The sequence below is a fragment of the Nilaparvata lugens genome, chromosome 5, assembly GCF_014356525.2.
Source record: "Nilaparvata lugens isolate BPH chromosome 5, ASM1435652v1, whole genome shotgun sequence".
Taxonomy (NCBI): domain Eukaryota; kingdom Metazoa; phylum Arthropoda; class Insecta; order Hemiptera; family Delphacidae; genus Nilaparvata; species Nilaparvata lugens.
In genome coordinates, this window is record NC_052508.1 from 66,529,517 (window position 1) to 66,555,256 (window position 25,740).

The following is a 25,740-nucleotide window of genomic DNA, read 5'->3' on the forward strand; positions in this document are numbered from 1 at the left end:
TTGAATTTATTTTTGAACGGCCCTTGAATGAATTTTTGAACGGTTGGCGGCGGGGGTGGCGGGAATGTTTGAATTTGTGGATTATTGGAGTAGGAGGTTGAAGAGGCTGTGTGATTTGAAGTTTGTTTGCTCATTAAGGATGCTGTGGGGGAAATATATATAAACATACTAAAAGAGACCCCCACAACATCCTTAATGAGCAAACAAACTTCAAATCACACAGCCTCTTCAACCTCCTACTCCAATAATCCACAAATTCAAACATTCCCGCCACCCCCGCCGCCAACCGTTCAAAAATTCCCGCCACTTCCACAACCCACGCTGCTTACTAACCATTATGATGTATTCAACAACGGAAGTGACAGCCAGTGTTGATGAAGGGCCTAGTGTCCGAAAGCGCTACACTAATGTAAGTAGAAGCTAATAGCTTTTATTTATATAAATACCTGACTGCTATGTCGTAATTAATTGTTCAAAGTGATTATTTAACAAGCAGTTCGTAATGGAATCAAACATTGAAGAGTATTTAGGAATGTTTCATTTCGTCAAGGAAAAACGTTTCCAATTAAGGAAATGAGAAAATAAAGATTATTATAAAAAAACTACGACAACGCCCCGTTTCGGAAAGCCAGTTTTCTGATTTCAGCTGTTTAAAGTCTAGAACTTGGCTAAATCTCGAGCTCGGAAACCGGCCCTTACAATGACAGTTTTAAGCAATTCTTGTATCAAATATTGAAATACAATGTTGTATTTCGTAAGTTAGTATGTTGAGTACAACGTGAATTAAAAGGGTGTTATATGACGAATTTGCTAGTAAGTAGTTCACTATGTCCAATATTGACATTGTAGTATGCAAATTACATACTCGTGAAATACTGTACTGCTAAAACAATAGTTCTGGGTCAAGGTTACAGCTATTGCACTATTGTACATAAATAAGGAACTGCATTTGGCTAAGGTAACAGCACAAAACAGTAATGCAGGTTTTGAAAATTAAAGCTGTTGTAAGAAGTCATTAGAATGTTGCATACAATAGTTGCGTCGAATGCACCAGTGCATCTAATTGCAGGTGAAAATGGAAATGCATTTCTCCTTGAGTGCACCTGAATAATACAGAATAATCAACAACATCGAATGAAGAATGCTGTAAGTAAATTTATTATACTTGTACTCTTCTATTCAAGCTTCCACTTTAGAATTTTTAGAAATCGGGAAACACAGTATTATATTATCACAAACTATCAATTCCAATGATGGTTTTAGATCAACTATGAATTCAAGTGAAATTGTTTTCTCCTGTAAAAGCTTTCATTTTCGAATTTATAAAGAAAATCTGGAAATACAGTATTATATCATGACAAACTATCAATTTCAATAATGGTTTTAGATTATCTATCAATCCAAGTAAAATTATTGTTTTCTCCTCTAAAAAGATTTTATATTCGAATTTTTTAAATAAAATCTGAAAACACAGTATCAAATCATTACAAACTAATAAGTAAGCTACAATATTTTTTTACTTTGTTACATCACAAAATGATGCAAAATTTCAAATAAGATTTTATAATTCCATATGACGGTAAACAAGTCGAAATTAATGTGCCATAAATAATTGGTTTAAAAATTTTAAAATCTGAAGTGTGTAGAGTTTAGACTAAATGAATTTATTTATGAAAAATGTATGTTATTAATCTATTGCGATCTGACTTGGTAGATTACTTCTCCACTAATCTTGGAATGAATTGGTTATAATATGTATTTACAGTTTGATTGTCACTATGAAAAGCTCCATGCCGTAAGGACGCTTTCAAGCTTTTTCTTGTGGTTCAACCATCTATAACAGAAATTGATTTAGACAATTGCATCTTAAATTTATTCCTACTAACAGAAACTGATGTAGACAATAACACATGTATGAATTTATTATAAGTTAATATTTGTTTTTTCTCCGAGCCATATATTGTAACAATATTCATTTTCTCTTAGTTGATATTCATAATTTCTCATGCTAGTAGTTGAAATCAAAACTGAGGATAATTGAGAGTGGTCTATAAAAATTCTGGAAAAGTATGAGAATTTTGAAGATGTGATACTTAATCTCTAAAATGGCTGGAAGATGTTGAGAAGAACTCGTTTAAAGTGATAGTTATGGATCTGTAATACATTCCCACAGAATTGTTTTATAATTTATAGTATTTTTGAATTTTGATTTTCAATAATTGCTGATTCATTTTATGCTAAGCTTTTATCATACAAGAGAAATTCATCACTAACAGAATGTTAATCTCAAGTCACAACACTCTCAAAATCAATTTTCATGTCAAGTCTCTGAAATTTATAAACAAAATCAGATTTTTATTTGCATTTTGGATTTCATCATAAACATTTTTTTCAATTACTAGAGCTGCAGTAAAGCTGTTGAATGGCTGCTCAAATATTGAGGATATCTATGAAAACATGAGTGAATAATAGTTTTTTACATATATCTTGAAATGACAACACACTGCACCTTTCAAAGAACCTCCACCAATAAAATAACTTCAAGTTTCTCATGTATTTTTTACAGAAATTACTAATCTGAAAAAATATTTGTTTTAAGAATGTTGTGACAAAACATTATTATAATACTAATCGAAACGGTATTAGCCTTGGTTCCAGCTTTCAACAATGTATTTTAGTAATCATTAGAATTAAGTTTCCACTGCATAAGTCACAATAAAATAATGTTAATGATGTTGAAGTTTATCATAGTTTAAGTTGTAGGATTTTATTGTAAGCAACAAGTTTTTATATTGCCCAACTGTGTTATCAAATTATATATCTCTAAGTTTATAATAAAAATGTATTTCGCAGATACCAGCGTTTTTATTGATGAAATTGGCATATCACGTTGAATGTATATTTGAAGATTCATGTGAAAACTTGCTAGCACAAATTAGTATCTCAATTCTATTAATTTTCAATTTCCTGTCCTTAATCGTTACTTCTTCTATAATAATTCTTCAAAGTATTTAAATTATGTTTGTAATTCAATAATATTTCCTTTTTTATAACTTCAATTAGATGTTATTTCAATTATTCAAATTCAATGTTGTTATAATCAATTACATAGAATAAGCATACTACGCTAGGCTTTCTGTATGTCAATACTCTTGAATATTATATACAAACTGAGGTAAAATCACTTCACTTATATATGGCCTACTTTATTCAAATTAATAAAAACAATATAAAACTTGTAGTACCCTTTTATTAAAACATTTCAACTTGTTTATTTTCACATTTTAACTTGAAAATGGCCAAAGTAGGTCGAAACTATTCATTAAAATGTTTTAAAGTTTTTAAAATGTTTCAATGAAAGGGTACTAGAAGTTTTATATTGTCTTTATTAATATAAATTGAGGTGTTGAACAATTAATTTTTTGGTAAAATAAATTAGACAAACTACCCTTTTCATCATTCAACATAGTAAAGATAGTCTCAAACTAAAATTAGATGTAACTGTGAATGAAGTTTTGGAAACTAAGATGAATTATGATAACAAATAGGAGAAATATACTTGATTGTAAGAAGAATATATCTGATAATAAAAATGTTTGATTTCATATAAATTAATTCGTAATAATCTAAAGGAAATCAAAAGAGAAAATTTTTTATTATTGAGAAATATGTAAGTGATAGGCCTACTTGATATACAGTAGTAGTCTTAAATAAAAACAATATAAAAACTTCAGTATATAACATAAATAGTAGTAAATAGTATATTATACTATTAAATACTAAATAATACTAATACTAAATAGTATTTATATCAATATGAAAACTTTAAAATAGTTTAACGTTTTTAGTAAAACGGTACTGAATTTTTTGTATTATTATATATTAATTGACCGAGCGAAGTGATGTCTAAGATTCAAGTCGACGGTTTGGCAAAATTTCCAAAAACCTTATACTGTATATACGTCGACACGCAATTACAAAAGGAACATACCTGTCAAATTTCATGAAAATCTATTACCGCGTTTCGCCGTAAATGCGCAACATATAAACATTTAAACATTTGAACATTCAAAAATTAAGAGAAATTCCAAACCGTCGACTTGAATCTTAGACCTCACTTCGCTCGGTCAATTAATAAAATATTTTAAAGTTTTTAATAAAATGGCACTAAATTTTTTATATAGTTTTTATTTGAATCACGTAGCCCATATAAGCGAAGTGATTTAGTAGTAGTCTTCTACACTTCCATAGTGAGGTCCACGTTATAATGGCAGTATTTTTTCGCTATCCTTGTCTATCATTCGACAAAGCCGGTGGTACTATCCTTTTCTAGGTCCACAACGATGACAATTATGTTTTTGACAGAGTAGAAATATAATAAATTAATTAATGCAGAGAATCGGCATCGCTATTCTTCTATCTTTATTCACTGCCATTATAACGTGGACCACTCTATAGTATCCAAGAATCTAATCTATCATCCAAGACTTACATTCAAAAAAATTAATTGACTTTGGAGCCAACTTCATGCAGAATTGCGCCATAATTACTCCAACAACTTTATTACCATTCAGCTATAACTGTAAAAGTCCACCAAGTGTCGTCATCCTTTTCAGAAGTAGGTACTGTAATGTAATTTATGTTAATTCCCTATCAAAGGTTAGTTGATTCAATACATATATCAGAAACAGTTCTCTTAATTTTTCCCCAAATGATTTTCCAATTTGTTTCCTCGTCAATCAAATGCTGTATAAATCACAATACATTTCTCCAGTAATTCATGCTGTGCCTGAAAACAAGACACTGAGTTTCCCGTAAGCCAACTCACAGCTTAATGTGGCTTTGTTTCTATGTGAAGAGGTTGACCTCTGACCCCGACCTAGAAAAAATCTAATAAAATGAAGGTACCCAGCTCAGCAATGAAGTTTGGTTGTTGGTGATACAGCTTTTTGAATTCTCATTGAATTTTAATGAACCTCATAAATACTTCCTGGTTCAGGTGAAACTTTCCACTGGAGAAAAGGACTTATACAGTTGGTCACAAGTTTCAGTTAGATTAAGAAGTGAGTGGTTTGCTACGGTACTCTGCACCCCTCAATTTGTAAGTTCAATTTTTTATTTCTAAACAGTATTTAAATTAATTGATTGGCGGCTAAGAGTGTCAACTCGTTAAGACGTTTACTGGCTATGATTTCAACAAGTTTTTACAAGTTTATGTGAGGAAATATTTATTTTCTGATAATATGCATTGAATTTTAATGTTTTATGTTTTTTGTTGATGGAAATAAAAATTGAATTAAATTGATTTGAGAGCTAAATAAGTGACTAGAAAACAGCATGTATAAACAATTGATTTGAGAGCTGAATAAGTGACTAGAAAACTTTTTTTTTATTTCTAAACAGTATTTTAATTAATTGATTGGCGGCTAAGAGTTAAGACGTTAACTCGTTAAAACGTTAACTGGCTATGATTCCAACAAGTTTTTACAAGTTTATGTGGGGAAATATTTATTTCCTGATAACAGTCATTAGATTGTAATGTTTTTTGTTGGAAATAAAAATTGAATTAAATTGATTTGAGAGCTAAATAAGTGACTAGAAAACAGCATGTATAAACATAAAATTCTAAACTATGATCGAAGTCTATGTGGGGAAATATTTATTTCCTGATAATATGCATTGTAATGTGAATGTTTTATTTATGTATTTTGTTGATGGAAATAAAAATGGAATTGATTTGAGAGCTAAATAAGTGACTAGAAAACAGCATGTATAATCATAAAATTCAAAACTATGATTTAAAATGTTCTATTTAAAAGTATAAATATGTAAATAGAATGAAATTTTTTTAAAAAATTGAAGGAGAAATACATAAAATTCAAAACTATGATCGAAAATGTTCTATTTGAAAAATATAAATTTGTAAAAAGAATGAGAAAATTTCTAAGTCTGAATGAAAACTAAGATAGTTCACTCCCTGAAAAAAGTAATTGTAAACTTCTCCAATAAATATCTTTGTAGAAGTCTTCGATTATGAATGAATATTGATACATTGATACATAGGTTACAATATAATTCTCAACTATGAATGATTGGGAAAGGAACAACAGGCTTAAAGCCCAAAACTGTTCCTTTCCCAAATTTAGATAGAAATTGTCCAAAAATAGGTTTTATATTAAGGCAGTGCATCACGATTTTGTAAACTTTCTACTGGTGACATTTTTGAGAGTACTTCTATGTGGACTCTATCGAGTTGAGCTATATATGATACTAGCCGTCAGGCTCGCTTCGCTTGCCATATCCGTCTAGCCCCCCGACTGGATCGTCCAAGAATGAGATCAGCAGGCTCTCTTCGCTCGCCTGCTATTTTCATTTGAGCATTTTTATCATATGTTAGGACAATCCAGTCGGGGGCCCAGACTAAACGTCTGGCTAAACGTATATGGCGAGCGAAGCGAGCCTGACGGTTAGTAATATGATTTGCCCAGGATTGAAGTAGCAGTGCCCAATCAATTTTTCCGCGATAAATGCATTAAATCTTCAACTTGGTGCCAACCTAACAAAGTCAACTCAACTTAATGCCAACCTCACAAAATTATTAATTTAGTTGCCAGTTAACAATTGTTTCGAAGAGGTACTCTATCTAGATTATAGTTTTATAGTAACATATGATATGGAAATTTCAATCATAATAATTAAGAGATTGGGAGAAGAAGAATATACATGCTAAAAGACGAACTTTAAACCCCTAAAAACAACCCTTAGAGTTAAAATATTGCCAAAAGATTTCTTAGTGCGCCTCTAAAGAGCCAACTGAACATACCTACCAAATTTGAACGTTTTTGGTCCGGTAGATTTTTAGTTCTGCGAGTGAGTGAGTGAGTGAGTCAGTCAGTGAGTGAGTGCCATTTCGCTTTTATATATATAGACTCTCAATTTTGAAATATGAGCGTCCAAAGTTGAAATCTTGGGGGAGGTCCATTTCCGAATTGGTAGTGAATAAATTCATTTTGAGGATACATTCTCCAAGATATTGTTCATCTCATGGCGTATTAAATTTGAATCCTCATTACAATCCTCAATTCTAGCAAAATTTATTCAATTCAAAAATAGCTCAATTTGAGTGTTTTTTTTAATTACTGTAATATGTTTCTCTAGAATTGATATTCTGAGGAATCAAATATGTTATGAGATGAACGATTTCTTGGAGACTGTATCCTCAAAATTGCATGAATTTATCTGCTACCGATTCGTAAATGGATCGTAAATGAATATTTTAACCTTAAGCGCTCAAATGTCATATCTCAAAAAGTAAAAAATAATAAAAAAGTTTTTCTTAAAAATTTGTTTCATTTTGATAACTTTTGATAGTTTACAACTCGAAATACTTTTAAAAAATGTCACCAGTAAATAGTTTCCAAAAGCGTGGCTCACTGCCTTAATATTCATTCATGTTAAATGAAAAAGACTAAGAAATTGTCAAAAAACCACAGAATTATTGATACCATAGAGAAACGATAGCGTAAGTAGATATCCCATGGTATAGGGCATTTATGTCGCAACTTTTACTGTTATCCCAAGCCGATAGTTCACGTAGTTCTTTCCCATGCAGCTGTGTGATGCTGGTAGTCTCTCAAATTGTGCCGTTCCAACACTCTTACCCCAACAAAACAGTAAAAATTGACAATAATCGGCTTGAGATAACAGTAAAAGTTGCGACATAAATTCCCTATACCATGGGATATCTACTTACGCTATTGTTTCTCTATGTTGATACTTAGAAAGACCGGTCTCGGTTATTACACCATTGTCATTTTTTTCATCAATCAATCACTGTCAATCATTGTCAATTTCTTAGTCTTTTTCATTTAATATGAATAATTACCACAATATAAACTTCTCAACTACACAAAAAGTATTCATTCATGATCAAAGTCTTCTACAAAAACATTATTGGAAAAATTTACAATTACAATAAAATATTTCCAATTGAGTATTCTTCATTGTTACAAATTCCACTGATGACCTCATCAATATAATTTACATTTTTTCAATGATTTGAATACCCCCACCTCAATCGTTGAAATCGTTTTCCCCCTCCTTTTTTAGGACTTTGAGTACTTTTCTGGAGTTAATGACCTCATTTTCATAGAAGAAGAGGCGGTTTTTCTCACGAAGTTCATTGACCTGTCACAATACACCGATTTCAGGAAATTGTATGCCATGCTATTGGGAGGCTTCCCCTCACTCGCCCTCTGCAATTTTTGATTTGTCGCAGTACATAAGAGAAGGTGCTCTTGTTACTTCACCACTTTTTTCGTGACCGGATCTGAAATTATCCGATATTTGGGATTATTCCAGAAATTGTGGAGGAAGCATCTAGAAGTTTGTGAGTTATTTTCGAATTATTATTACCTACTAATTTAATATTAACTACTCAAGAATTTCAAAGATTAACATTTTATTAGTATTGTTGTATGTAAATATGTTTGAATTAAATATATTAAATTCAAATTTGAATTAAATTATGCTTGTAAACTACAGCAGTAGAAAGTCAACGTTTTCTTTCTGGTGTTGTGCCTATTGTTGTATTGACTCCTCCTCTAAACATGGACTGGTTCCATATTAGGGGGAGTAATTTTCAGGGAATATATTGTAAAATGTAATTTCTGAAAATAAAATGAATTTGAATTGAAACAATTCCAGGACGAACTAATAGAGTCCAATTTAAATTGAATTGATCAAAGATTAGACGAGATTTTATCAATGTAAAAGAGATTTTTCTTTCACATGAGTAATATGCTTTTTTTAATTTATTACACATTGTCTTGAGTTTCTTCTCTATTCAAATAAAGATAACGTAAGGAATATTATTGTAACTTAAGTTGGTTACATTTAACAATAAAATTATGTAGGCTTAGTTCAATAAAATAAAGTAGGTAGGCTACCGATACCTAATATACAATGTGGCTTTGAAGGGTATTATATGGAAAAAACTGTATTCAATCAATTTTATTAGAAAAACATTTTTACATTGTTGGGTCCTGCTAAACCCGTGGGTTTTTCAGCAGGTGCCAGATCAAAACAAAATTATTCACTACGTTAAATTAAAATTAAGTATAAATAAAATAAAATAGCTTATTTGTCGTGAATCAAGAGTAATATACAAGACATGAAATAAAAGGATTACAATCATAATTAGAAATTATAAGAAACATAATAATTAGAATAAAAATAAATAGAGTTAATAAATAACATTATTATAAGCATGATAAATAAGGAGTTAATCAAATAACTAAAAGGGGTTAAGGAAGGAAAAATGATTTATTTTTTGTTTTGAAATGAAGAAAATTTTTATTCAGCAATTTTAACTACCTATCTGTTAAATACAGATGTATATTTAACTATCTGTAGTACAATTTTAATATCACAGAAATTCAAACTGAGTACAATCTGTAGTATAGTACTAAAATTGATTGTTCTTAATTCATTATAAATTCACTAATTATTATTAATTCATTCTAAATTGTGTTGATCTGCAATGTAATTGATTCAATCATAAGCGCTTAATACAATTATAATGTGTAATATATAAAAAATATTAATTGTTCATCCCTAAAGCTATTCATATTATTTTCTAAATTCAACTGTTCTCTATTACAGACATTTTCAATCGCATTCTTCAACAATAAGTATTATTGTGAGGCTATAATCAACCACATACATTATTAAATGAAGAGATGACGACTATAATAAAGGAAGCCATTGACGTTTATGATCTTCTCCTCAACCAATACAGTGGTAAGTAGCCTACTATTGGAGACAATATCTACTTTATGTCAGTTCATGATACACTATCTAATACAATACCTTATTTTCTAATTCAATTTGTCTTTAGTGTGCAACTGGAATTATCTCAATGAAATGTATAAATATTTTGTATATTCATTCCTCAATAGAAGCTTCTGTTATATTTGAGTTGGAAAACTGACTAGCAAGCACATTATTCATTCATTCATTTATTTTATTCGCAATCACAAATTATAATATATAATATGATTGGGAGAAGACAACATGAATAGCCCAAAACTGACAAATTTTTACAAATAAAAGTTTCAAAAAAGAATGAGGTTTATATTTAGAATAATAAGAATAATATAAATATTTGATGTATCACTTAACGTGAGAACAAATAGTTTGTGGAGTAATAGAAAGCACAATTGAAAAAACTAAATTATGAAATATGTTGAATTTCACTTACTAATCTACGGTACATACTGATCATATCGCTAAGAAGAGAACCGCAGAACGCTAGCAAGCATTGACTTTGTATTGTTCTAGAAAAAATATAAAAATATTACAGAATAATGCAAAATGTTTATTATAAGACTTTGGGAATAATATTCTCACTGTACGGTCAACTTTCATCATTGACCGAGCGAAGTGAGGTCTAAGATTCAAGTAGACGGTTTTGCATTTCTCTTCTTTTGCCGCATTTACGGCGAAACGCGCTAATAGATTTCCATGAAATTCGCCAGGTATGTTCCTTTTTAAATTTCGCGTCGACGTTTATACAAGGTTTTTGGAAATTTTGCATTTCAAGGATAATATAAAAGGAAAAAGGAGCCTCCTTCATACGTCAATATTAGAGTAAAAATCAGATAGAATTATTCATCATACATCAGCTGTCGAGTGGACTATAAATTGCATGCAATGCCGTATGCAATTCAATATTTCAATGTAACTTAGTGAAAAAACAGCTGTAGTGTGGACTATGACTTGTATGCTGAGAGGCATGCAATTGATAACTTGTTGAAGTAGCATAGTATTTTCTCCCGACTTTTCTCTGCTTTCAACTCGGTAAGCTTTTTATGATAGTAGCATAGCTGTCTATATCAAATTATCAGCATTGTCGATACAACAACAAAACAGACATAATTCGTTTATACACCGATATCTCGCTGACACGACAGACGACAGGACAGGAAAGAATTCACTCTGATGGACAGTATTAGAGGAGACTGTGGTTTATAACTGCGCGAGGTCTACTGTTCACAGAACTACTAGTAGAGAAAAGATACTGTTAAAGATTGAAGATACCATTGCATTATTCGTCTTTGCTTTCACTAATATGTGGTAATCCAGATTTTATTTATTTATTCATTAAATGATACACAAAACACACATGATTATAAGACTGGAAATAGTATTCTCACTGTACGGGTAACTTTCATAATTGAGAAAAGATACCGTTCAAGACTGTGCAAAGGCTGAAAATAAGTTTTTCGATTTGTATATTTTCAAGCTATTAAAATGAAAAAGTTTTCTCAGGAAAACATTCTCTCCGATCATTACTTTTTGAGATATGAGCGCCCAAAGTTTGGATTTTTGGGACAGAACATTTCAAATTCGGTAAGTGATAAAACCATGAGATTCAGAGAATAAATAAACTCTTCATGGTATTGTTCATTGAGTAAAACAAAAAAAAATCTGAAAATATAAATTTTTGAGAAAGTTATTCAATTCAATAAAAATTACCAAAAATAACTCGTTTAGTTGAGTTATTTTTGGTAAATTGTATAACTTTCTCAAAAATTTATATTTTCAATTTTTTTTCTGTTTTATTCAATCAACAATACCATGAAGAATTTATCCTCTGAATCTCATGGATTTATCTCTTACCGAATTTGAAATGTTCTGTCCCAAAATTTAAACTTTAAGCGCTCATATCTCAAAAAGTAATGATCGGAGAAAAATGTTTTCCTGAGAAAATGTTTCCATTTTGATAGTTTGATAATAAATACATCGAAAAACTTTGAAAAATATCACCAGTAGAAAGTTTATTTTCAACCTTTGCACAGTCTTAAGATTGGGAATGGAAGACTATGCCTTTACCCCAACAAGTTTTGTATTAACGTAGCTTACTCTTTCCCTGCTGAAGATGTGACCCAGCGCCCCAAAACACGTCCACAATTGAAAAACTAATTTGAAATGACTGTTGTAAAAGTTCGTCATAAATTCTAGTAATCCAGCTTTATTAGAATCTAAATTTGTTTTTCCTACAGTTACGTTGAAAAGTGGCCATTGCTGCACTGATTACAGAACGCAAAGAATCACTTTTCCGCTCTAGTGCGGGAAAAATTTTTCTGCACTCCAGATTTGCAACATGGCAACGCAAAATACTTAGTAGGTTATATGGAGCAACAGTGCAGCAAAATCAAAATGAAGTTGGTAACAGTGACTGGGCTGCTATAGTGAGCAGAGGTGCAACGAAGCACAAAACGCGCAAATTATTAATTAGATATTATAACCAAGGACAACGAGGACTTTAGGATTTTAGGATTAAGGTTTTTATTAATAATAAAATTACACAGAAAAACATTTGATGCATTTCAGGCAATTTTACCCATGATTACCCACTTTTCATATTCAATGGTAACTGTAGGAAAAACTTAATGTGAAATACGTGCACAAAGTTCCTCTGCTGCACTCAAGAAACCATTCCGCCCTCGCCTACGGCTCGGGCGTAAACGTTTCTTTCGGTGCAGCAAACTGTCACTTTGCGCACTAGTTGCACAATTAACTATTGAAAGTTGGTTTGATATGTGAATTTCAGACCCTCGAGTGGAAGGATGGTTTCTCATGGGATCGCCCTTTCCCATGATCATGCTGCTAGTGTTCTACCAGTACTTTATTCGCAGTCTGGGTCCCTGGCTGATGAAGGATCGTGAGCCATTCAAGCTCGACAAAGTCATGATACTCTACAACCTCATTCAAATATTAGTGAACGGCTGGTTTGTCGAGGAGGTCAGTGCATTCGAAATTCATTCAATACACTATTTTAGAAACAACATCTCTCTAGACTCTGATGTAGTTTAGATACCAAAGTAGATATTCAAAAAAACACTCTTTCCGTTGAGAAATGAGGAATGCATTTCACGCTCTTCCCAATTCATTCAGTAGCAACATAATAAAATAAAATAGAATAAATTCATTCAGTACATAATAAAAAATATAAATTGAATGAAAAAGACTAAGAAGTTGTCAAAAAACCACTGATTCTGCTGCTCTTGTATTTAGTTTTAGTTTATCAGAGATTGACAATGGTGTAATAACCGAAACCGGTCTTTCTAATTATCAATAAATCAGTGGTTTTTTGACAACTTCTTAGTCTTTTTCATTCAATATGAATAATTACCACAATATCAACTTCTCAACTACACAAAAAGTGAAAAAATATAAATAACACTTGTGAATTTTCCCCACATAGACAAGGCTGTGTGTGGGGAAAGAGTTCTAATGAAACATAACTAAAAAGAAAATAATAAATATTTACAATTTAACTTAATATAAAAAGTTAATTAAATTCAGTGAAGAAAATATATGTTTGAATTGAAGTAGCACAATATAAATTTTACGGTATACTGCTTTAAGATGGCAAAAGATAAAATTTAAAACTTGAAGATTGATACATTATGTGCAATATCTTAGGTGATGAATAAGAAAAATATAAACATATTATTAAAATCGGTAAGTAGATGAGCTGATCTGCGGCATCCCTGCCGGTTTCAAATAATCACATACTTAATGAATATTCTTGGGCCCATTACACATATTCATCAAACGCGGTATACTGTTAACACTGGTATTACAGCCATACCCCTCCAGAGATCCCTTACACAAACAAATTCCTTCTATATTTCACATGTTCTGTACCATAACTTGACTCGTCACTTCCCACACCACATAGTATTTCAGTACGTCTCAAAATCCTTATTTAAATTGAAATTGAATTTGGATCGTTTGTAAATTTTAAGGCTAAGGGGTTCTATTTGCTTTATGTGGACGGGTATATTTCTATGTAATGACTATTGAATCTGTTGCGATTGCGACTAATTTGGGTTGTAAAATTCCAAATATATTCATATATTGTGTTTTATAGGAATGGATAAAAGGGTTGAATATTTCATTTTTATTACTTCGTATGAAAATTAAAAGTGATTTGTTGTCGCACATCAAGGTCATGAAATTCTTGATAGACCAGTTCTGTCGGATAGCGACAGTCTTTAAAGTGGATATTTGAAAAAAACACTTAGTTTTTGGAATGCATCTCACTCCTAAGGAGGAGCTTATTTATCAATCTGGGAGAAGCTTCCAGATTGAAAAACACTTAACAGGTTGGAAGTATTTGGAAAACACTTACTTTTTGGTTGTGACCAAAGCCCTTCATCAACCTGATGAAGCTTCTCCTTAGGAGTGAAGTGCATTCCTCAATTCACTACCAAAAAGTAAGTGTTTTTCAAACATTCACTTTGAAAAAACAGTGATTTGGAATACAGTGATCGCTGTTGTCAAACTCCTGCAAAGAATATAAAGATAAGCTCACCAAATATTCCTTCAGATTTTTGCCAAATATTTTGATGTCTTCAATTAACTTTAAATTGCCTGGTAAATTGATAGAAAATTGTCTTCCTTTGAATTTTTTTTTCTCAAATAGATCCAATCTATTTCTCTCAATAATTGTGCCATTGCTTTTCTTAAGTTGTGTAATTCTGAATGATTAAATAAATAACGGGTATTATAGTTGTGAGTCTGATTTCTTAACTCTAATACATTGGACTGCTTCCTGAAAAACATGATCACATCGAATACATATTGACCATAAATTGTTAAAATCCCAAGTTGAGAGAACAGTGATCTTACTGAGTCGCTTCTTCTGAGGTTAGACATTATTCTAATTGCTCACTTCTGTTGTTTAAGAATTTTATCCAAATTTCTTTTACTCGTACTGCCATAGATGGTTAGTCCATGCTACCAATCATTTTTTTGTGAAAAATGAAAATCGCTCAAACTTTGTGATCCTTTGGTCTTTGATGCGAGAAAAACGAATCTTGAATCATATTTGCGAAATTCCATACCGTTCGGGAGATATGATCAAATTTCAGCCAAATCTGAGATACTTCTTGTCTCAGTGTGGTTCACGATGGTTAGTTAGTCCATGCTACCAATCAATTTTTTTTGAAGAATGAAAATCGCTCAAACTTTGTTATCTTATGGTCTTTGATGCGAGAAACATGAATCTGGAATCATATTTGCAAAATTCCTTACCGTTCAGGAGATATGACAAAATTTCAGCCAAATCTGAGAAACCTCATAACGTGTGGTTCATGTCACTATAGCCATATATGCAGTGTCGAAACACTGTTACACGATTTGACCACAGTGTAAGGATCTGTTTCTCCTATAAAATAATACCAAATATATTATTTTCATCCTGATAATAAGCCTATTATTACCTGGGAATGTCGTTGATTTTTCCAAATCATTGTTCTTTCCAATGCTGTATATTAATAATCCAATTGGTGTAAGTTTTTGTCTTGTTCAGAGTTTCAGACACATTTGGCTTCATGGCAGATACAACGTCATCTGTGAGGAAGTGGACTATTCAGATGACCCCATCGCACTTCTGGTCAGTCAAATAGCTATCAAATATTTCTGTACCTAGTTGTAAAAAATGTTATTATCATGAAAACTCCATCCCAACAAATAAGCTATTAATAAAATTCATGTCATTGTTGAACAGACATGCACTTTGCAGTTGTCACATATTTTAATGAGTGATAGTAGCTTGGCCTACATTTTGATTTGGACTGTAGTATAAATTTGAGAAGGGACAGTTTTGGACATAAGCCTGTTGTGCCTTCTTACATAAGTGTAATAATTGTACATGACTGAATAAATACATAAATATGTAATCTCTACTCAATTTGGAGTCGTTTCAACAATGCTTTCTATTTTTTCAAAATGTTTGCATCCTCTTTAATTATTATGAAATTGGAAGATTGAGCATCTACAGTATCTGCAGTTTCTTGTTCATCCAAATGACTCCACTGATAAAAAATATAAGATTTGCAATAGCTGGACGTTCCAGGGGAGTTGAAGAGATGGTATATTCTGGGATATTATATTATTAAATTGGAAAAAAATAATTCTAATTCAAATCCAACATAATTACTGCTATATTAATACATTCTATTTTATACTATTTGTACACTATTTTGTTCACCGTTTTGATCATTCTGCAGAATTATTTCAAATCTTGAATTTTCTAGTCTGAGAATTGGTATTTTTCTGTTCAGGTTGCAAGATTCACATGGATGTTTTTTATGACCAAAGTTTTCGATCTTCTAGATACAGTGAGTATTGATTTATGTGGTTGAATGGTTCATGTTAGTGGATAAAAACCTGTTTCAATTTATTTACTTCCAAAAATATAAAAAGGAGAGGCATATAAGCCGCTCTACCACTTGACCATCATAATACATTTAGTCAGCAAGAGTTCAGAATTAATCTTTTCCTACAGTTACGTTGAAAAGTGGCCATTGCTGCACTGATTACAGAACGCAAAGAATCACTTTTCCGCTCTAGTGCGGGAAAATTTTTTTCCGCACTCCAGATTTGCAACATGACAACGCAAAATAGTTAGTAGGTTATATGGAGCACCAGTGCAGCAAAATCAAAATGAAGTTGGTAACAGTGACTGTGGTGCACGTTTTAATAATATTGAGGCGGTGGATGTGAGGGGGGACAGCGACAGCTACCTCATTCAGCACACAGCCGCCCCCCCACCACCCGCCATTCAAACACACATACATTATTCTATTTTATTTATTAATAATAAAATTACACAGATATACATTTGATGCATTTCAGGCAATTTTACCCATAATTACCCACTTTTCATATTCAATGGTAACTGTAGGAAAAACATAATGTGAAATATGTGCGCAAAGATCCTCTGCTGCACTCAAGAAACCATTCCGTAAACGTTTTTTTCGGTGCCGCAAACTGTCACTTTGCACACTAGTTGCACAAATAACTATTCCCATTCCAATTGATAAGTAAGATTTTGTTATCTCTACTTCCAGAAACAAGGAATTGTATAAAACAATGTCGTAGTTGGTTATCCATCTTGTTTTCACTATTATTATTACTATCGTATTCCATAAAACTTTAAAGGGAAAAAACACTCACATTCTTTGATTTGGTGACGTCCGTTTCGTGCTGGTATTGCACATTTTCAAGCTGAGTTTCTGTTTGGCTTGAAAATGTGCAATACCACCACGAAACGGACGTCGCCACATCAAAGAATGTGAGTGTTTTTTCAGTTTAAAGTTTTATGAAATACGATAGTAATAAAACAATGTCTTGAAATTGACAATTTTCAAAATCAAATATTTGATGTCTAAAACCCATTATAATGTTTAGCGATGTTTAGACCTAACCTAACGTAACGTAACCTAACCTAACCTAACCTAGCATGTCAATGGTTTTTCTACAGTTCTTATACCAACAATGTTGTACCTGTAGGTAATATATGAAAGAAAGTTCCTAAATATCTGCTTTAATAAATCAGGAACTGTTATCAACATTACTCAAGAACAAGAACTACTTTAAGGAACTGTTATTTCAATTCATGTTCTATTTGTTTTGTATGGATTCAATCTTATGGTACTATAAATTTTCTTATTCTTCTTCCTATAGCACTACAGTCTCATGTGGACCTTGGCTTCCATGACAATATTATTCCTTTCCATCTGTCTCTATCTCCAGCAACTCTCTTCTATCTCCTAATTCCCAACACCCGCAGATCTCTCTCCACATATTCCAGCCACCTTCTCCTTGGTCTCCCTCTTCTTCTTGTGCCTTCAATTCTCGCCTCCAATATGGCCTTTGGCAACCTTTCTCTATTCATCCTCTCAACTCATAATATGGCCTCTTTGGCCTTTGGCCTTTGGCCTTTGGCCTTTGGCCTTTGGCCTTTGGCCTTTGGCCTTTGGCAACCTTTCTCTATTCATCCTCTCAACATGTCCAAGCCAGCGTATCTGTTGCGATTTGATGAAACGTACAATATATTCCCTTCCAAGTAAATTATTTATCTCTTCATTACTTCGAATGTCTCAACTGTTCTTATGGGTTCCCATATTCTTCTGATGATATTAAACTTAAACTTTTAAATTTAATAATATTTTATTTGTCATAATAAATTCAATCCTATGATACTATTTATTGTGTGAAACGTGTCAGTTATCTAGATTTGTTTAAATTTTCAAGGTATTCATGGTGCTAAGAAAGAGATCCGACCAAGTTTCGTTTTTGCATTTATATCACCATACAGGAATGGTATTAGCTACTTGGATTGGAACCAAATATGTGGCTGGTAAGTTTCTAATATCTATACAAAAAGTAGTGAATCAATTTGTTTATCATTACTACTTGATTCCTACTAAATCCTTAAATTTATTGGATTATTCATAACATTAGTATTTCTAGATTGAATTTTTTATATAGTGTTATGTTTTATTATGAATCATTAATTTGTAATGTTTCATCACCGGTGTATGATGAAGGATCATGATAAATTGTAAGGTACCGTATAGTAACAAATAGATTGATAACTATCAATATACAGGTACCTACCATATTATTAGAAGAACATTAGTATTTAGTGATAAAAAGGGTACCGAGTTTTTTATTTCTATTTATATTAGAAGAACGTATTCAAAGCAGATTTTAAATTCAAATAACTCTTTTGAATCTCAAAACTAATAAATTCTAAACCGATAAATTTCATTGTTCTGAGACCAAATTGCAACCATTCATAGACATGAAATTTGTTATTTATAATATAAATTGATCAATATTATTATTCCATGCCATTTGTGACAAACTATCTCTGGCCAAATTTTATTTTTATTAATCGTAAATAAGTCATGTAAAAGAGGATTATAAGATTGATACTCTTTAGTTTCTATTCTCTATGGTCATGTTGAATATACGAGGGAAGCAATAGATTGAATTTAATTATTGATCTCTGACAATACTTGGATTCTACTTTGAATTCCACTCTCAGCCTCTGAATGAATTTCATTTTCACTATATACTATAGCTGTTGAGTCCGATATGTCACTGTGTAATGTATCACTATGGCCCGGTCGCACAATAGCCGGTTAAATTTTTATTAATCACGGTTTAAATTTAACCGGCTGTTGTGCAACCGGCACTATCTATTGTAAAAAGCTTTTCACAAGACAGAACTGTCATTATATTAGTATCTTCCGTCATACATTTAATCTACTTCCAGATACCAAAAAGGTATTTCTTTAGTTACATATTGAATGAAAAAGACTAAGAAATTGTCAAAAAACCACTGATTTATTGATAATTAGAAAGACCGGTTTCGGTTATTACACCATTGTCAATCTCTGATAAACTCAGTTTTCTAATTAGGACTCAGGTCTTTCTAATTATCAATAAATCAGTGGTTTTTTGACAATTTCTTAGTCTTTTTCATTCAATATGAATAATCACCACAATATCAACTTCTCAACTACACAAAAAGTCTCTAGTTTCAGTTTTGAATCGATAAATTTGATTTTTCAGGCGGCCACGGAGTTCTTTTTGGAACAATTAATTCGTTCGTCCATGCTGTCATGTACATCTACTACTTACTAACAGCCCTCAATCCAGAGTACAAAAAATCAATTTGGTGGAAAAAGCATATCACCGAGTTACAGTTGGTGAGTGTCTCCTTTATTGATTTCTGCCTAAAAATTGCATTCTATCCGTCTTTAATTGATTAATCTATTAATCTTTGAAAGATATATATATCAGATACAAGATAGACTACCAAAAAATATTGACATTCATAGTCACTTCACAAGAAACCGTGAGAGTATACACGGTATAATCCAAGATGCAGACTTGAAAAGTCAAAGTCGAGATTTAATTCATTCATTATTTTATTAATTTATACAATAAGTACATTATCAAAATGATAGGGAGAGGAAAAATAAGACAACCTTGTGCTATTCCTCTCCCAAATTTAGATAACACATAGTCCGAAATAGATCAAGTCTTGTAGTTCTTCAATTCACAAAATTTTTAGTCCTCAAGTATTCTACCAAAGAGCTACCCTGTGATAGGCTACAAATTCCATAACTTGCTACCAACTCAAGTTAGATCTTTGCCAAATAAACGTTTTCTCCAAGTACTTAGATCCTGGTTGATTGTGAATCCATTTCATTCAGTGGAGGAATTCATTACTACTGATCACAACACCATAGTCTATTTAATTTAATGGGATTTTTTGTGTATTTAAACTAATACCCAAGTACAGGAGACTCAATTATCTGAAATAATAAAATTATCTGATAAATTTTGAAATTATCTGATTAAATTATTATTAAATTCTGGTAAATTATCTGATTCAATTGTAAATTTTCCTTGTAACTTATCTGTTTTATTTATTATTGTCTATTGTATTTGTGTGTGCCGGTGTAACTTATTTTATGTTTCTTCAATGTGAATTGTGACATGGCTATATGTAACTTCTATGTTCAACTGACCCAATAAAAATTTGAACATGAGAATATTTTATCATGATTTCAATTTGATGTTTTTATCATGAAATAGAATGAAGTGACCTCGGGCAGTTGTGAAGCGAGGTCCTTGAACCATAAAATCAACCTACAGTAGATAAAAACACTGGCCCAATTGCACAAAATCATGTTAAATTTTAATCGTGATTAAATGCCAATCAGAGAAGCTTCCTATTAAAAAGAGCTTTTTGTAATTGGCTCTCTTGGTATTTAATCATGATTAAAATTTAACAGGCTTTTGTGAAACCGAACCCTTGTGTGTCATTATCGTGATTTGATTAGAATAGAATAGAATATGATTTATTGTAAACGCTTCTGAGTTCCTCAGAAGCATTACCTTCGTCACACCCTATACAATAAATTTCATACATACATTATACAAAAATTGAAAAACTATTCTAAAAGGAGTAAAATATATCAATTATCAAGATCCACTTATGGAAATGTACAGATTAATAAAAAAATTCTTAATGTGATTGATGAAATAGTAGAATGAAATTGTCCCTAGAAGATTATTTTATCTATAGTCTTTGAATACATTTCTACAAATATCCCCAATATTTTAGCCATTCTTCAAATTGCATATCTAGGAGTGCAGATTGAAATGTATTCATTGAGTGCAGATTGAAGAGGTGTGGAATATTGTATGAAATTTCCAATGAGAGTCGGACTGCAAAGTATAGGCCTACATTTCTATTTCAAAGACGAAATTCTATTTTTTCTACCAATGGAGTCCTTTCTCTGTTTCATCAAAATCTTTATTAACAGACAGTTGAGGATGATTTGAATGAAACTCGAAAGTTGTAAATAAAAGCACATCATATTTAAAATTAATTAGTACGGTACATGTGTGTGAAAAATCGAAAATTTATACTTTCTGAGTAGTTGTGAGGGTAATATTGTGTTATAGTTATCTATACTATAATATAAAAAGACTATAGTGAAGTCCACGTTTTAATGGCAGTGAAGAAAGATAGGAAAACAACTTTGCCGATCTTCTGTCTTGTCAATGCCTTCTATAGACGGTAGCTGATACAGCTTTATAGATGTAATATTAACTGTTTTTTCTCGTTTAAAATAATCAATTATATTTTATTAAGCAAGAAATTATACTTTTCAATGATTTTATCATGAATTTTCATAATTAAGATAAATCATTATGTTAATTTATTATTAATTGTAGGCTAAATTATTAAAAGACTATCTGGCATCAATGGTGTTCGACAAGCGAGAAAGTGATAGCGCTATTCGTTTTGTCGAATAATAGAAAAGGATAGCAATACCATTGTTTAACAAACACTGCCATTATAACGTGGACCTCACTATAGCTATTGTCCAACCACAGGTTTATAAAAAAACGAGATACCGGTATGTCGACTTTTAATAAATTTTTGGTTAGAAAATACCGGTATCTCGACTTCAAATAACTGTGGTTTGATAATACCGATACCGGTATCTCGATTTTTAATAAATATGTGGTTTGAAAATACCGGTATCTCGATTTCAAATAAATCAGTGGTTGGATAATACCGGTACCTCGGTTTTTAATAAATCTATAGCTGGACAATATCCAGTATTTTAATCCAGAAAATTTATACATCGCATCTCACAATAGATCAAGAAATCATCATTCATAAATTTTACAAAAATACTAAACTATAACATTTTTTTCTCAATTGTTTAAGTCGATTATTGTCGACTACGTATTGTTGATTATTACACGGTCGGTCAACTATTTGAGCCTCAAGTCAATGACGTGCATCATGTAGGCTACACTGTATTTTATGTCATATGACGAGCTTATGCATTTTGTAAAATTATCTGGCAAAAGAATCTTGAACCTTAAAATAGTTGGACCACGCTGTGCTCGTTCAACAAACTGAGTTCTGGGACATTTGATGGACGTCCCAAGACAGTAAAAAAGTGGGACGTTTGGTCACCATGAAAGGTGCTTGACTGAAATTGTACAAGAGGGAATCTTGACTATTTAGGGCTGGTTTCCAAACTCAGGATTCAGCTAAGTTCTAGACTTTAAACAGCTGGTGTCAGAAAATTGGCTTCCCGAACCGAGGCGTAGTCTAAGTCCACGTTTAAATTGAATTTCGAAAAACTAATTGCATTTTTTTCTCATTTCAGATCCAGTTTGTTCTGACATCACTTCACAGCGCAATCGCCTTATTCAATCCTTACTGCAAATTTCCCAAAGTGCTTCTTGCCGCTTTCATTCCTCAGGACGTATTCATGTTCTTTCTATTTTTTGGATTTCTATAGGAAAGCTTACCTTAATCCTAAGAAAAAACTTAAAGAATAAAGATAGTTTATAGAAATATAGTCCTGTTTTCATATTTATATTTTTGGTATGATAGATTGATTTATTATGCCTTTATTAGGGCAGGATTAGGACTCCAGGTCCTCTTTGCCACATCACCCTTTTATGGATTGTACCATACTGTACCACTACCTCCGTAAACAGAGGTAGTAACTGTACTGGTATGGATAGTACCATTGAGAAAAGATAGCATAAGAAGATACCATAATGTATTAGGGCATTTTATTATCTTCTTTCTTTAGGGCTACTTTTAATATAGATAAAAATATAAATCCGAGTACCATTTAAAATTATTTCGTAACGACATGTTTCGGCTATACTAATAGTATCTAATAGATTAACTAATAGAAATAATAGATTAACTAATAGTAGCCGAGACATGTCGTGACGAGATAATTTAAAAGGGTACACCGATTTTATTTTTATTTGGATTAGGGTATATATTTTCCAAATTTCACTATTTGTTCAAGTCGATTATTGTCGACAATTGTCGATTATTACTGTCTTGAGAGTGAATGAACGGCAAAGTATGCGAGACTACCACCATCACATAGCTTTAAGGCCCTTTGCACACTGGGCCACCATGGAAGCGCTTCCACGGAAGCGCCACCATCAAAATTTGATAGCATTGAACACTACAGCCACCACCACGCAGTCACCACTTGACTCATCACTCCAGTTAACTCATGATCAGTTGAAGAATGGACGTGGAAGAAACAGGACTTTTGGCATATGTTGAATAATATAATCAATATTAATCAAGAGAAGTGGTTATATAACTTACCAAATTCATTTTGTTCATTTTCTGTGAGGTTATATTTTTCAATGAAAAGATTTACCAGCTCCCTCCAAGAATTTTCCTTCACATCCCGGCCTGCATATAATTTTGAAGACATGTCCCATATAGCTGGTCTGCTTTCAACTTCAAGAAATAACCTTTTTGTATCAAATTGTTCACTATACATTACGACGACTTCATCAGACAACTGTACTGAACTTGGTTTGAATTGAAACTGAACTGGAGATGCTTTCTGGTGGCTGGTAGCTGGTGGCTCTAGTGTGCAATGACAGATAATACTCAATGGTATGACGTGGTGGCGACACAAAATCGACGGCTCGAGCCACTACATTCCTGGAAGCTCGGCTGGTGGCTCTAGTGTACAGTGACAGATAAGAGACAATGCTACCACGTGGTGGCGCTTCCGTGGAATTTGTGTGCAAAGGGCCTAAGAAAGGAACAACTCGTAGATTTGAGCAAACAACGGAATTTGGAGCATAAATATGCCCTATACCATGATCTTCTTATGCTATCTTTTCTCCATGATAATACTATTAACTCATAATAAAATATGATGATTATTAACATCAATCGTATTAGTTAATTTTATCACTCAATATTTTTGTGTAGACTATAATTTGCCGCAAATTACAACAACAACAACAACAACAACGCAAAAGACAACAAGTCCCTGACCTTGTTGTATTGATTAGCTTGATATGTTTCAAACTTATAAAATAATTTTGCTATTTTATTTATTCATTTCGCAAAAATCAATACAACTTTGAAAAAAACAAGCATGATAGCCCAAAACTATATCCTGTAAAAAAATAGTACGCTGTAATAATATATTATAATGAACTCTTAAACAGAAATATCAAATAGCAGAATAAAAAACTATGAAAATATGTAGGCCTACTTAGATAGCTGCGAATCAAGTTATCTCTGTAAATCTGATCTGATATTTTTGATTCTTGATATACCACTCTTGATGACTTCTCATACGGCTCTGTCTCTTCTGTGGTTGCTGAGAGCGATACGGTTTGAGTTTTTCAGGGAAAAAGAAGTTAAATCTCTCCTGAAAATAGTGGAAAAAAGTCTCAAACAAGCTGGAGTCACCAGGGATCTGAAGTACTACATCCCAAAGGGTGCTGGCCATATCATTTCCAAAAAGAATCAATGTAGTCTCATTTACAGGCCTCGATCTGAAAGAATAGTTTATATGCCACATAGATTGCCAGGTACACCTGACAACAATGCTCCTTGTATTGTGAAAACACCTAATTTTCAGCTTCAACCATCATCACCATCCATATTGTCCTCACAGTGATATTTTGCACAATGATATAAGTTATTCATGAAATTATGTTCTATAAGAATCACCCGTTAGATGCACTTCATTTCAGTATTTCCTAGTGGAGAGGCGCGCTATAAAGATACATCAAGGATCAAAATTTCAAACACTTATAACTATTGACAAAAAGCTCGGATCTCATCGTACTATAAACTTCATTCTTCTCGGCTCGTCAAGGCGGTTCAAAATCATGCATCACAAGTCAAATTCGGTCGAAAAATGGAAGATTTGTTGTTGAGTGTACTCAAGCACATATTCCTATACACAAAAAATGGCCAATTTCTATATTCGAAGCTGCATATCTTGTGAAATGCTTCAGATTGAAATTTCAAATCTAGTGAGGATGTGAGAGTGAGTGTTCCCCGTCTTTCTACTGCAATTGAATACTTTCAATACCAATACGATTCGAAAGTTATAGGAAATTTCTAAAATGGCCTTGAGGTGTCCTTAAGCGCGCCTCTCCACTAGGAAATACTGAAATGAAGTGCATCTAACGGGTGATTCTCATAGAACATAATTTCATAAACTTATATCATTCTGAAAAATATCACTGTGAGGACAATATGGATGGTGATGGTTGAAGCTAAAAATTAGGTGTTTTTCACAATACAGGTCAGGTGTCAGGTGTACCTGGAAATCTATATGAGATAGAGCGCTCTACCTAGTCTCAAATTGTAGAGCAAAAAATTACGCCCAAAGGGATTTCGAATTTTACATCTAGATTGTAACAATCTGGATTATATTGTTGATCAAATATTAAATATGATCAAAATTGATTTTTTCTTAAAATTTCACTCATTTTTGAAAAATCATAACTCAGTACTCATTGGAGATAGAG

The 25,740-nt window shown here is 32.1% G+C and overlaps 1 protein-coding gene across 3 annotated transcripts; it reads left to right on the plus strand.

The window, feature by feature from the left end:
• The first annotated feature begins 609 nt into the window (after window positions 1-609).
• LOC111049563 (elongation of very long chain fatty acids protein 7) lies at window positions 610-22,772 on the plus strand. 3 transcript variants are annotated; one of them, XM_039429106.1, is made up of 10 exons: window positions 610-1,146; window positions 5,000-5,101; window positions 8,110-8,389; window positions 9,664-9,801; window positions 12,617-12,807; window positions 15,386-15,469; window positions 16,140-16,196; window positions 18,115-18,220; window positions 19,444-19,580; window positions 22,578-22,772. In XM_039429106.1, the coding sequence occupies exons 4-10, from the start codon at window positions 9,741-9,743 to the stop codon at window positions 22,710-22,712; spliced, it is 771 nt and encodes a 256-aa protein (XP_039285040.1). In that variant the 5' UTR covers window positions 610-1,146; window positions 5,000-5,101; window positions 8,110-8,389; window positions 9,664-9,740; the 3' UTR covers window positions 22,713-22,772. The 3 variants fall into 3 exon arrangements, with proteins under 3 accessions (XP_039285040.1, XP_039285042.1, XP_039285041.1); XM_039429108.1 differs by lacking the exon at window positions 5,000-5,101; XM_039429107.1 differs by lacking the exon at window positions 5,000-5,101 and having other exon boundaries at window positions 8,211-8,389.
• Window positions 22,773-25,740: the final 2,968 nt, after the last annotated feature.

Coding starts and splice junctions, on each gene's coding strand:
- LOC111049563 (XM_039429106.1), top strand. CDS start 9,741: ATGACGACTATAATAAAGGAAGCCATTGACGTTTATGATCTTCTCCTC. Junction 9,802..12,616: donor TCTCCTCAACCAATACAGTG/GTAAGTAGCCTA, acceptor TGTGAATTTCAG/ACCCTCGAGTGGAAGGATGG. Junction 15,470..16,139: donor ATGACCCCATCGCACTTCTG/GTCAGTCAAATA, acceptor TTTTCTGTTCAG/GTTGCAAGATTCACATGGAT.